Source organism: Passer domesticus, chromosome 10 (genome assembly GCF_036417665.1).
Source record: "Passer domesticus isolate bPasDom1 chromosome 10, bPasDom1.hap1, whole genome shotgun sequence".
NCBI lineage: Eukaryota > Metazoa > Chordata > Aves > Passeriformes > Passeridae > Passer > Passer domesticus.
The window spans coordinates 15,413,292-15,427,366 of NC_087483.1; the positions used below are offsets into that span (position 1 = coordinate 15,413,292).

The 14,075-nt window shown below is 41.1% G+C and overlaps 1 protein-coding gene across 2 annotated transcripts in view; it reads right to left on the reverse strand.

Annotated features, from left to right (window-relative positions):
- Positions 1-13,679, reverse strand: part of PGAP1 (post-GPI attachment to proteins inositol deacylase 1) — a 32,292-nt gene extending 18,613 nt beyond the window's left edge. Inside the window, exons 1-8 of one of the 2 annotated variants that reach the window (XM_064433944.1) lie at positions 13,439-13,679; positions 9,211-9,364; positions 6,426-6,601; positions 5,617-5,788; positions 4,378-4,538; positions 2,755-2,807; positions 2,524-2,590; positions 1,356-1,461 (exon numbers count right to left, since the gene is read on the reverse strand). In XM_064433944.1, the coding sequence (XP_064290014.1) occupies positions 1,356-1,461; positions 2,524-2,590; positions 2,755-2,807; positions 4,378-4,538; positions 5,617-5,788; positions 6,426-6,601; positions 9,211-9,364; positions 13,439-13,591 (1,042 nt within the window). In that variant the 5' untranslated portion in view covers positions 13,592-13,679. Of the gene's footprint in view, positions 1-1,355; positions 1,462-2,523; positions 2,591-2,754; positions 2,808-4,377; positions 4,539-5,616; positions 5,789-6,425; positions 6,602-9,210; positions 9,365-13,282; positions 13,302-13,438 lie in introns of those variants that run through there. The other variant, XM_064433945.1, reaches the window with a different exon arrangement.
- Positions 13,680-14,075: the final 396 nt, after the last annotated feature.

The following is a 14,075-nucleotide window of genomic DNA, read 5'->3' on the forward strand; positions in this document are numbered from 1 at the left end:
GAACAGCCCCCATCTTTGTTTCTGTCACCCTTTTAGAAAGCTAATACAGAAACTTGTGCAGAAGAACATCAGCAACAACACACTAAAAAACCAGGAGCAGTTTAAAGATATGGCTAGGGAAAAAGAGTAAGACAAGGATGAAGAGATCAGAGTACAAACAATGCCAATTGTCATGTAAAGAGGTTATATCTTTCTTCTATTTAAGGAGAGTAAAAAATGCTAAATGTCAAGAGGTCACCACGAATAGGAAGACAGAAACATGAAATCCAATTTAAATCATTTTTTCTTATTGCTAAAAACTGACCCAAAAAAAAAGGCAACCCTCCCAAAACATCAGTTTCACAACCTCTCTGGGCACCTGTTCTAGTGTTTGACTACCTTCCTGGTGAAATATTTTTTCCTAACACTTAATTAGAATATCATTTGTTACAACACGATTTCTACTGCCAATTGTGCTATCATTGTAAAGCTCTGAAAAAAAATCTAACTTCATCTTCTCTCCAATTCTTCATTAGGTAGTTAAAAACAGCAACATGATCCCCCTCAGCATTTTCTTCAGGGTGAAAATCCTCCGTTCACTCAGCCTCTTTCCCCATTTCCTGTGCCCCAGGAACTGCCCATTTTGGTGCTCTTTTGCTCCACACTCATTTCAGGAGATGCCAATGCATAAATGCTTTCATGTAAGAGGGTGCCCAAAACTGACACCAAAGTACAAGCTACATTGGTACTTCTACAATGTCTTACACTCAGAATAATCCTGAAATAAAATGGTTTGTGAAACAGTTCAGCCCACTTCAGCAAAATAAAGCTTTGACCTACAAAAGTTGTGTTTAGTCCTGAAGATCCCATGCAGTCAAAATCCCTCACTTTAAACTCTGCATCCTTAGGAAGGCACTTTACAAGGAAACCCTTGGTGAACTGTTCATTTCACCCTGCCATGTCATGGGAAGAAGTGACTGATGGAGCAGATCTGAATATTCAGGATTTCCATGAGCAGCACAAAACCACCACAATGGCTCTGCAACACCCATCCAACCCCTCCTGCAACCATCATAGATAAGACTGCCCTTTTGACATCCAGCAATTCCCAGTTTCTGAGATTTTCTGCTGGACAACCTGGTGTAAATATGAGTCCTCAGAATCTGAGCTATACAGAAGTGACAGATTTTTGCACCCACCCTTGTTAACCAATTTAATACCAAAACCAAATAAAAGCAGATTGCTTAGGCCTATAACCTATTGTTTTAGTTTGTCTGAAGGAGGACAAAGTGCATTCTGAAACTTTGTTAGTGAGAAGATTAACCATTAACAAAGCTGTATCACTGAATCCTATTCAAAAGAAAACTGCTGCTCACCTGTGAGGTGTGTAAAAGCTTCAGGATTTTCCTCAAACATCTTTGCAGGGTGTCTCACAAAGTGGTGATTCAGTACAGACATTCTTTTCTTTGGATCCTCAGTTATCTAAAACAAGAGCAGATTATAATTTTTTTACCAATGTGTGTGATTTAAGATCATCTCATGATCACAGCTAGCAATACAGTTTTGGGGGGGGGAAGGCAGGAGAGATTGTTAGAAGACATTGAGCTCTTTCTGTTCTGAATTCAATGCTCTGAAGTGCCATCAATAGTCAATCACTGCAATACAGAAAATCTACACATTATAAAGCACAGGCAAAACTTTCAGGAGTTTTACAGTCTCACCTACTCATAACCCCAGGAAAGCATTCCATTAAACTTTCTTTAGAGACACACATGCATCCTTCCTAAAATGACACTTAGGCCAGAGCTTAAGAAAAATTCTCACATTCAGGCTGATCTGAGTTCTCATATCCAGCTGTAGAGCCTCACTGGGATTCACTTTTGTTTGGGATTTTGGCTGGGATTTTTTGTTTTTTGATCAGTTTGGTTTTGCTTTTTCCAGATAAGCCTTCCAGGATTAATTTTTATCTATTCCACCTTCCAAAACTGGCCACTACAACTGATTTCTGAAAAGTTTAACCCACTAGCACAGTCAGTGCTGCAGAACAACTGTGCTGCTCTTTTTGTCTCTCTAAATCACACATTAAAATAAGTACACATGAAAAACTAGAGGAGCCTGTCCCAAGCAGCCTCAGAAGGAACACCTAAAATCCTTCCTCTTCTGTGTCTTGGGCTCTGCTCTTATGTACATATTGAGAAGTCAAATTCACAGCTACAGATCTAACAAAATTTGTTTCTCCTGGTGCAAGGTCAACTGAACCTGCTGCTTTGTGGAAGAAATGTTCAGCCCACAGCTCAGCTATAAAGCATCAAGCAGTCTATAATGAAAACTGAGCTAACACCTTCTCATTTCTGACTCTTTGGTCAAACAACACAAAGGGATTTTCCAGTGACTGGTACAAAATTGAAACAACTTCCTCAGCGTGACACAGAATGATCTAAAAAGAGTTTTCTGTAAAATAGGGATATATTTCTCCTGATTAAACATTCTGGGATGGAAGAAGAAAGTGTGATGGGTAGATATACAGAGATCAAATATACAGACCTGCCTTGTGTTTTCATCTATGAGATCAAAAAAAGCTCTAATGGTAGCCAGGATCAGTTCCTTGCACCTAAAAGACAGAATAAGTAAAATTAAATCTAGAAAGGAAAGATCCAGGGTGATAAAACTGGTCAGAAGAGACTTCACCATAATATTAAACTGAAGTTAAGTTATGGTAGAAAGTGATAACAGTGGAGAAGAGTCAGACAATTAACCTTTGTTCCATTATCTTACCACACTATGGAGAGATGGTCAGTTGAGGCCCAAGCTCGAGGCACAGCTGAGCTCTGTTCGGGTGAAGAAAAGCGTTAAGCTTTTGTTAGTACTCAACATTCTAAAATTATATGGGAAGTTTCCCCCTCCTTATTAAAACATATTTGCAATATTATTAAAAAGAACAGCCTTTATCTTAAAAGTTTCAGAACTTAGGGTGCAACAGAATGACTTCTTCAGTCACCCATCTTGCAAGCACTGAAGCACGTGCAAGATGGAAATGATAAAACAAAATTACCAAGCTATCTATGTTAGATAGCAGAGACTAATGGTGAAAGGGCAGAAAATGGAGAGGAGGAAACTTACCAAAAATTTCTTCAAAGACTGCTCCTATGACTAATCTTACTATTTTAATAATTGATCCTGGCACATGAGAACAGCAGCATGCCAATAAAAGCTGCTGCTGAGAAACCAAGGGCATCCTCAACAGCAAAACCACCAGAACACCACGAAGAAAGACCTGGTCAGCCTCAAGCTATTACTTGCTTAAAATGGATTTCATGTATTACATTTTAGGGACTAACACTATCAAAAAAACCTCCCACAAATGGAGCTCATCAACCTATTGCTCAATATAATCAAACTATGAACTATTAACGCATCATTGGGAAGAAAAAAAACCAAACTGAACAACAGCAACCACAACACAACCTTCAAAACAAACCAAACAAAAACCAGAAAGAATTGGTACCACTACTCAGGAAATCTCATGCAAAATTCTGGTTATCAACACTCAAGAGAAATGAAAATAGAGCAGATGCAGAGAAGGGTTACTAGGACAAAGGGAATGCAGAGTTAATCCTCTTAGCCTAGCAGGATCTGAGCTGAGCCTATTTATAGGCAGCTTTCTGTACAACACACAGGGAGGTAAACACCAAGGGAATGACAGCTATTTCATATAACATTTTAAGCAGATGTCAGAAGAAAGGCATTAAAAAACTGGCTTCTGCACTAAATGGAAGTTGGAAATTACAAATTTGCCACCTCCTTGTGAACGTTTTCCAGCTTCTCCATTGTCCATGTAGGGAACAGGTTGAAGGAGAGGGGATGGAACAACAAGCCTAAATACTTTCTGATGACCCTTGATTAAATTTGAAAGGATAGATGCCTCAAAAAGCAGAAAATTGGACTTGATGATCCTCTATATCCGTTCTATTCCTATATCCTTTGAAAAACAACAAATACAAAAAGAAGGTGCTATGCCAGAGCTCTCTTTTATAATAGAACACTCTACTTCTATACTACACCTTCACCTTTCTCCATATACACATCACCTGCAAAAACACAGGGAAATAAAACCTGAGTTCTGGAACTGAAGAAGTGCAAGCAGGTGGTGAGAAGAAACAGTACCAAGTGATAGATGATTCCAATCAGTGCCACACATACTCCTCCAGTGGAAGCTCATTTAGACTACAACTACTTTTGATTTTATAACCATACAGTATCCATCTAGTGTTTGAACATGCAGTATTTTCATATTTATTTACACTATGCTGCCCATACAGACACTGATACATGCATTACATTAAGAGCTATCTAACACAGTTCCATGCAACACCAAAAAAAAACAGTTTGCTTTTTTACCACAACAGATAAGGCACTGTCATGTTGACTCAATCTTGGTAGAAAAGCCAGTCCTGAACGAACTTGGTAATCTCTGAATCCTCCCGCCACAGAAAGGGTAGTTAAATTTCTTAAATCTTGGGCCTTTAGAATCCAATGATTGTTTACAGCTGTATAAAAATCTATAAAATATATTAAAATCAATCACCATTTTCCCATAAGCCTATTTGATATACAAAAAAAAAGCTATATAAACATTAATTAAAAGTTTATGTAAGCCCCCTTGGAGACATTTGAGCTCTGATTATCACTTTTGATTCATGTAAGAGAGGAAAATTATTGTTTTAACCCAAAGAGGTAGCAGTTAGGGAAGACATAAATTTTCTCTATCAGCTGAGCACATATATTGTTAGAGTAGCAATCCATAGGTTTATTTGAAGGACAGACACAGATTTACTTGAAGTCCAGAAACAGTCAGTAAGGAAGAAACATTGCACTGAAATCAATTGTAGGATGGAGAATTAATACAAGCACAATAAATCAAATCCAGCAGCTAAAGATAATTCATTCCTCTTGGGTGTCACAGAGAACAATGAAAATTAATGTCTGTTCCCTTTCCTTCACCAATTCCCTCAGTATCTATGTGTAGCAGCACAACTATCACTAAACACATATTTAATCAGTGTGGTTTAATGAAATCTAGCTTTTCAGGAAGTGTATAGTACATGCGTAATGATTACACTTCATTTTTATGCCACACTTATTTAGGTGAGGGAAAATATGATCTTTTTTGTAAATATTTAAAACACGTAATTACATCTATATTCATATTCTCAGTTGTGCACACTTTGGGTATGAAAAATATTAAATTTATCACCTTTTACAGAACTAACATTATCTCATTCCATAAAGATAAAAGTCATTACAGAGGTCAAGTTTCAAAACAGGAGAAAATAAAGAAAGAAAATACGTAATTCATTGGAAAGCTTACAAATTTAGTAACATGCCCTGCAACTTATTAAATTACAAATCATTGAGAGCTCCAGGCCTCGCACAGAAACTCAAGTCCCCATAATCCATTCTACACACTTGACTTTCTCTGAGCATCCTGGCACTCTCAACTACCTGAGTAGCAAAGGAACAGATTCATTACAGCAAACAAAGCAGCACACTTTGCTGTTGATTTGCAAGAATCTCCCCACCAAAGCTTGAGAGGATCAATAAAGCAATACCATGTGATTAGACAGATGCAATACTCACCAGTAAGATATTTGTCTAAAGGCATTACAGGTGCAACGTGAGGTGTGGCTTGTGTAATGAGCAGGTTTATAAGTTCAGGCTTAAAATTCTTCAGAGTGAGCAATGCTCTTGCAACAAGACCACCCATGGAATGCCCAACTATTGCTACACTGCTCGGTGCAAATTCTCGATCCTGCAGCAAGGAGCAATCAGACACATCACACAGAAAGATATTTGACATTGAACTATTCTTATTAGCTGTAGATTTCCCCCACCCTGCCCAAATTAACTTATTGTCTTTCAAGGACAACATAAATTAGCATCAACTTAACAAGCTTACAAACTGAATAAAAATTGATTTGCTATCTCATGAAAATGTGCTTAATATGAAGTACCCAGCTCAAAAGGAAATACTGTATAGCCTGTGTAAGCTTAGTAAACTTAAGCTGATTTTAATTTATGGAATTTTTAGGAACAGAGGACATCAAAGAACTTTCCTAGAGAAAACCTGATGTAAGGCAATGCTATCTGAATATTTTAGTAAGCTACAGATGTTTACATCTCAACTAGAAAAAGGCATCCATTGTGCGTAAAAGTATTTATTTAGAAATACAACACAGAACCTCCTTAAAGCCCTGGGATTGTCAAAAGTACTAAAAATCCATTAAAGAAAAGTACTTCTCTATTGCATTATTATCAACTTCTAACATCTAGACACGTTATAAAGTCTCCCTGCCCTACTCATCACTCTTCAGTTTTGCAGCAGGAAAGGCAGCCCAGAATTCCATTCCCAAATGGAAATGCATTACTCAGCACATGTCACTACTTACCTTGTACAACTTAAGAATTACTTTTATGCACTCATGCACAAACTTGGTCTGTCGTTGCAAGCTACCACCATACAATGCAACCAATTCCTCATTAAAGTTGACACTGAAGAAATTAAAGTGATACTTGAAGTCAACATCTTCTGCTTTTCTAAGTGCAATGGAGCCAAGAGAACGTACTGGAAAAAGAAACCACAGCAATTAGAACAGCCCCCCAGTCACTGCTTAGCATCACTTTAATTAGCACAAATACACATCAATACATAATCAAATAAGAAACAAATACATTAAGTCCATTGTTCATCTCAAGTAATTTATAAAAGACATTCTAAACCAAACCATTTCTTTTCAGCTTACTGCTGACAACAGAGTTATTTTATGTCAGGAATAAATTTATACAAGAACTGTGTTCCTCCACCTTAGGGCTGCTTTTCTCATCTCATTTGCACCTTCTTAGTGCCACTAGAAGAAGGCATTCTTGATTCCAACTGTAGAGGCAGTCCTACTGCTAGGCTTTCCTAAAACTTCTTTGAAGGCCATCAACTCTATGACAACATTCCCAAATACCACTAAGATAAGTATGGGGGATTGCAAAACCAAACCCTAAAGGACACCTGCCCATCTAAAATTCAAGTGAGAAGATGTTCACTTTACAAGGTTGTGCTTCTGATCTGTCTTCCCTGTCCAACCCTGGCTACTATTCAATACAGCCTTTTGTGTGCAGAATTGTCCCCAAGTTTCCATGGAGACAATGCAGGATGGGAACAATAACAGCTGCAAATAAGAAGGTATGGTAGCAGAAGCAGAAAATAAAAGAGAAAGTCTCAAAAGTGCCTATATAAAATAACAAATGATGATCATAAAGGTCTGCCAGCACACAGGAGCAAGCTTCTCCTAGAGTATAGGCTGAGAGAACAGCAGAACTCTCCTTCTCAGATTGTCTTTTACTCCAAGTCTGAATTTTGTACATTTTACAAATTTCACTTTAGTGCCCATGAAAGATGATGAATTAATATTTCAAAAATGTCTGTAACACAGCAAAAACTCCTGAAGGTGAGTTGTGAGTGAGCCTCTTCTTTCAAGTCAAAGGACAAGAGGAAATGGCCTCAAGTTGCACCACGGGACATTTGCATTGGATCTCAGGAAATGTTTCTTCCCCAAAAGGGTGGTCAGACATTGGAACTTGCTGCCCAAGGTAGTGGTGGAGTTGCCATCATTGGAGGCATTTAAAACCTGTGTAGATGTGGCACTCAGACACATGGCTTAGTGATGGGCTTGGCTGGATTGATGCTTGCATTCCATGATGTTAAAGGTCCTTTCCAGCCTAAATGGTTCTATGAAAATAACAACACCAGCAAAGGCAGCAGCAGCAGTACCTGTCTTCATTGCTTATCAAATATGACTATATTTTAAACAACTATGAAAATCATTATAGCAACACCTTCTCTGCTCATGTAGGCATCAGAATAAAACTGTGTTATCTCACAATAAATTCTGAACAAAGTAAGAATTAATATGAATTAATTTTAACAAAAGTTTTCCAAAATGCACAGATGACGTATTGCCAGTCTCCCTAAATCCATTCCAAAAAGAACATTACTAAAATATTTCTTTTCCTATAGCATGAAGTACTTCTACTCACCTAGTTAGTTTGTTCTTCAGATATTTCCTTTTGATTCCTAAAATGCCCTGACAGTACCATTCCATTTCCTGCATAGTGATGTACTGCCGTGTGTTTAGAGACAGCATTAATTCACAGATTTGCAATATTTGATGCACAACCACAAAAGTCCATATGGCACCTCTCAAAATCATTATGTTTGTAATCTTATTTGGATGCTATTGTGCCTGGAAGTCTCTATGAGTTTTCTGAAAGTACTAATTGGTAAAATATTTTACACTGTTGTAAGCTAAGCATGTACATTCTCAAAAAACCTCAGCTCTCTAAAGGTTCTCTGAAATCAGCTAATTTAATCATCAAGGTTAGTGCTAATATAAGGAAATATTATCACAGTAAGAAATCAGGGATCAGACTATGCTAGTTTTCCCCCACAAACACACATCCATTTTCTAACATCATGAGAGTGTTATTTCCTGTTTCAAATTTTAGGGAACAAAAATAACAGTCTGACAAACCCAGACTGGAAGAAATAGCAGTAAGCAAAGTAAGCACTGAAACACAAAACCTCATGTACCATTAGCTTTGGTATTCAAAAAAAAGAAAAATGCTTTAAAATGATGACTGCTTTTCATTTGGAGACTGGAAATGTAAGAGGGGAAACAAAAGAGGCTATGTGTAAAGTGGGAAGACAATGTCAAGGAAAAAACCACCACTATATAAAGATGTAGGGAATGATGAAACTAGAGGACAAGTTCAGGTGTTGCTGATTTCTATAGCATGTAATTCCTTCACCTCACAGATGACAGATGGTTCAGTTTCTCCTGATCAAATTCAGGTCATGTTTTATTTGGCACTAACTGCACTAAACATTGCTCAAATCAAAACCAACTAGATGTTTACAATCAAAAGTACAGCAAGGGTGCAGTGCTGCCAGAGCATAAACTGTACTGTTTCTGGCTTTCAAAAGGCTTGCTCCAGAGAAATATTACAGCTTAACAATTCGACTGATTTCAAACAAAAATCATGTATATTGACTGTTTGGAATTAAACAGACTAATATGATTAACCATTATGACTCTGTCTGGTATTTTTTCAAATAGAAAACTACCAAATGCACAAATCTGAGAGCTTTTCTGTAACAAAGCTGTAACGCAGCTAAACACTTACCTTGTTTGTAACTGCCAGCATTTCCAGGCAGAAAAAGAACTGGAATTCCTGTCAATAGGAGATGTTTGTTTTCTTCAGCATAGTTCCCTTCCCCATAGAGATACAGCTCATATGCTGGGTATCGTCTGGCTGTTTTCTTGGGTAGTTTTATTTTCTATTGAAAAAGTTAAAAAGAAAACAAGGACCTTGTTTATAAGTTACAAGCAGGAAAATACAGTGGCTATCCAGCCATTTAAATGATCTGGCATATGTGGTTTTATTTTTATGGCTGTAAATTACAGTCTAAAGAAGGCAGAATGAAAAACTGGTTTGGCTTTAAAAAAATAAAACTAATTAAAAATGGAATATCAAGCAAATTGTTTAAGGAAGTATTACTGGGCATAATGAATGGGCAGTTACTTACTCTAAACAGTGATTACCTTCAACTATCTTTGAAACAAACTACAAATGAATGCAATTTTGTATCTATCAAAGCTGCACATTCATAAAGTAAATCCAGCCTTATAATACAGGTAGGGGAAAGGAAAAAAAATAAAGGCATGTCAAAACCCCACCAATTCTCCCAGGAGGGGAGAAGCTGAGACCAGAAACTGGGGCACAAGAGTGATGCTAACTACTCCTGAAGCACCGGAATGGCTCTGGAACCCTTCCCCAGGCCATGGATCTCAGCACAAGGACACGAGAGCAGCGGGATGTGGTGACTGTCAGGTACCACCTGCTGCCTCAGGGGAAACTGCAGAGCTCGTGGGAATTCTCCTAGCTGAGCTCTACAGAGATGTCACCTGCAGTGGGAGTTTAAACAGCAGTTACCACCTCAAGGGAGCTTCGCAGAAAAAACAAACCCGTGGTCCTCTGAGGCTTTTCCTGCTTCCTTTTCAGAGCTGGGTTTGCGGTCTGACAAAGCGCCTGGCTCTGGAACAGCTCAAGGTCTAACGTACCTGTCAGCTGTCACTCACCAACAACAAGCAACCCACTAACCCAGCACACCTCTGATTCACGGGATTAGGATCCCCAGAGAGGAAAGAACAACATCTCTTTGATCCCAAGGGCTAGGTGAGCATTAATCTTACACCAGTAAGTCAATCTCTTAAGAGTCACAAGGCACTGTCTTAATTAAACGTGCTCTTGTTTACTACTATCTTGGTTTAACACCTGCATAGAGGTTGGTTAGTTTATAATTCTAAGATGCAGATTTTTAAAATTTTTATGAGTGCAAATACACTCATTCCAATATTTGATTAACTATGTTACAATTATGTAACAGTTGAGAGAAAAATAAGATAATACAAAGACACATGTATTAGTAATTTGTATTTTAAGGAAACACTTTTACAGAACAAGGTCAAGACTAAACTCAGTTTTGTATCAGAAATCTCCTCTAAAGTCTCTCTTAATTCCTTCCCTGAAATAGAAGCCTCTTTAATTCAAATAATTTATTGTTTTCTCTCAGCTGCATCTACCATAAAGGTGATTTAGCTCTAATTCTGTGCCCCCACACACCTTCCCTTCCCCTGTTCTTGTCTATCTTGCCTCACCTAGTGACTATTTTCTTTCCCCCTTGGCCTTGAAAGTTTTTGGTATATTGGCTATTTGCAAACTTTTTTTATTATTTTTTAATTTATATATATATATAAAATCTCTGTGAGCTATATCTATGCGTGTGCATTATTTACAGGATTTAAATTATCTTAATTAATTAACACAATATAGATATGAGGTAAATTATTTCACTGAGAACAAGAAAATTTAAGCTTCATTCAGGGCTTATCTTCAGATCATCCTTTGGTCTTTTGCCTTTCTTCAACATCCTGCCTTTCCAGCATCACTCACCTCACTGTCCCATTCTTGTTCCTTTCTGCTGCTCCTTATGGAAAGGCTTTCAAAACTATGTGAAAAAACCTTCAGCAGTTCCCATTACTAAACTAAGAGTGTCACCAAGATGTGCTTATATGACTTCCTGACAGATCAAATCAACTCTTTATCCACAGAAACTTCTTGGTTCATTGTCTTTTCAAAAACTTTTATGGAACATAAAATTAACATGCTCTTCTTCCTTGGGGCATTGTCAAACACAAAAACCCACACAACCCATGAGAATAGTGCTGTCAAAATACTGGGAGGTTGGGGGTTTTTTTTGTAAATCACAGTATTTAAACATTATAACAAAATGGCAATGTATAACTCCAAAGGAAAAGAGACATTCATGTTCCATGACAGTGGGTTTCAACTGTGAATTCCCCAGACACTGCTTATGCAATCAGTTGTAGCAAGCTACAGCAACTTTTTACAATGTCAGTGCAGGCTTGGTTTTTCACCCCGTCCTGTAAGAAATTAGGTTTATGTGAACAAGTGCTCATTACTAACTTCTGAATCTCTTGCCAAGTACAGCTGAACAGGACAAGGGCAGGGTAAATCCAAACACTGCAATTCTAAAACTCATGTGAAAAAAGATGATCGATTACTAGGCTGACCGTGAGCTAACCCACGCTGATGGGCACAAAAGAAATTAAACTTCTTGTTGAACTGCTGGAGCAGTCATTTGTTTTGCAATGTGACACCAATCCGGAAGCAAGGACAGGCACCTCCCACCCTGGGGCTTCCCAGAGACGGCAGCACTACACACACACCAGACACCTCCAACAATAAAAGGCTACTTGTGAAGTACAATACCCGAGCAAACCCAAACGAATTCACAGTTTGCCCCCCAGCCCAAAGTGCTGTCTTCTGCACGGTGAAAGCGATTCCACAGGAAACAGAAATTCCAGAGGGAAATACAGCAGCTGCGACTTGCATCTCCTGCATGGAACTGCAGCTCACCTTTAAGCCTTGCATCCCGCCTAGAGATGCCTGGAGTTTCAGCACTTACATAATGAGTAAATACAAAAGATGTGGTGGCAGACAAGAGTTTCAGGCACCCGCCAATAACAACACACGGATTCTGCCAGTAACTTTCTGTTGGTTGGCTCCAGATTGAAGCTGAAGTAGGTTCTGGCTGCCAGGAGATCTGAAAACTTGCTGCGCAGTATTTAAGTACTTATAACTGCTTACACACATTTGTTCTACAGCACTGACAAAACAATCCCTGTAGCCATACCAAGTTCCTCTTCATAGGCTAAGATGGCTATATCAAGGTTAGGAAATGAAGGTTAATACATACAAAAATTAACTTTCTGCTTCATTACGAATTTAGACACTGAAGTTTTGCTTTTGATCTTCTTTATTGTGCAAGCCAGCTTGCAACCTACTTCTGAACTGTGTTATTTAGAATAATTACTATTTTTTCCAACATAAATTAGATCTCAGATAATGAAAAATGAATGCTCAGAGGTCAACCAATTATGCTCTTAGTAAGAGAGAAAATGCTGTAGTATTTACTACTATCAAAAAGAGAAATAGTTTTCTAACAAGTGAGCGCTGCAGCATTAGCAGCGAACTTAAAAATATGCATTTACATCCTTCCACTACTAAGCGAGAATAGCGTGTGGAAAACATCAGTTCCAGGTGCAGTCCTCTTCTCAAACTGATCCCAGGTTTTCAAAGAGACCTCTACGAGGCTGTTAGCAAAGCAAGAGGGACCTCAGAGGGATTTGCAAGCTCTCCCATGTATGTTGCGGGACACGCCACCTCCAAAGTGCTCGCCGAGAAGACTTTGCACCACTGCCCACCACCCCGAGAAATGCACTACCAGCCAAAGCTCAGCTCTGCGCTTTTCTGACCCACTGGTCACCTCACGCCACGAACTCATGAGAAGGGCCATGAAGTGCCAGGCTCGGCCTCCTGGGCGCTGCCGGCGCTGGCACAGGAGCTGGCCCAGCCCCTTCCTCGGCCAACACCCGTGCGAGCTCCTGGCTTTCAGAGAGCCACACCTGGCTTTCAGAGAGCCACACGGACCCGCAGGCACTGGCACTCCCATCGCGGGCGGGTTCTGCACGGTGGCAGCCCCAGACGCCCCGCAGGGTTACAGGTGGGCAGCTCTTCCACCGCTCCCTGCCCCGAGGGGCACCGCCACACGACGCAGCGCCTCCTGCCAGCCCGGCCCCGCTCACGCCCCAGCTGCCCGTGCCCCAATTACCGCTCTCCGCTCCAGCACGAACCCCGAGCTCGGGGCTGCTCTCCCTCCCCGGGGGAGCTGCGCCTCAGGCTCCCGGCTCCGGGCTCCGGCCGCGGCGGGGCGGGCGGCAACGCCCCGGGAAAGCCGGTCCCACCTGTTACACCCCGCCGCACTCACCAGGTACTCGGGGTACTCGTACATGTAGGTCATGCTGCACCGGTTCTCCTCGTAGAGGAACATCACGTCCCGCACGCCCAGCAGCACCAGGGCCGCCAGCGCCCCGTAGAAGAGCGCTGCCAGCGCGGGCAGCCGGCGGCCCGCCCGCCCCATGGCGCCCCGCGGAGCGGAGCGCTGCTCCCCGCGCACACGGGCACGGCGGGGCGGGGCGGGGCGGGAGCGCCGCCGCCCGGGAGGCGGAGCGGGAGGGCGGCCGGGCCGGCGCCTCAACCTGGCCGGCGCCAGGGGGCGGCCGCCATGTTGGGGAGGTCAGGCGGCGCCGGGCCGAGGGGCCCGCCCGCCATGTCGGGGGAGGCGGGTCCGCCATGATGGGGAGGGCGGCGCGCCGGGGCCGTGAGGGGGCACACAGCTGGCCGAAAATAAACCCGCACGGACCCTGCCCTGGGGGAGCGGCTCAGTGATAAACGCCCATAAGGCTGCAGGCACTCACCACCTAAAAAGCGCTGGTGGGGATTTGGGTTTGTTTGTTTGCTTTAATTCGGGTACTTCTAACACCTTGCTACCGCTAGCTTGCTGCATTTTGGTCCCTGTGGGGCTGCTGCCCCAGCCGGGTGCAGGGCACACCCAGCACTGCGGG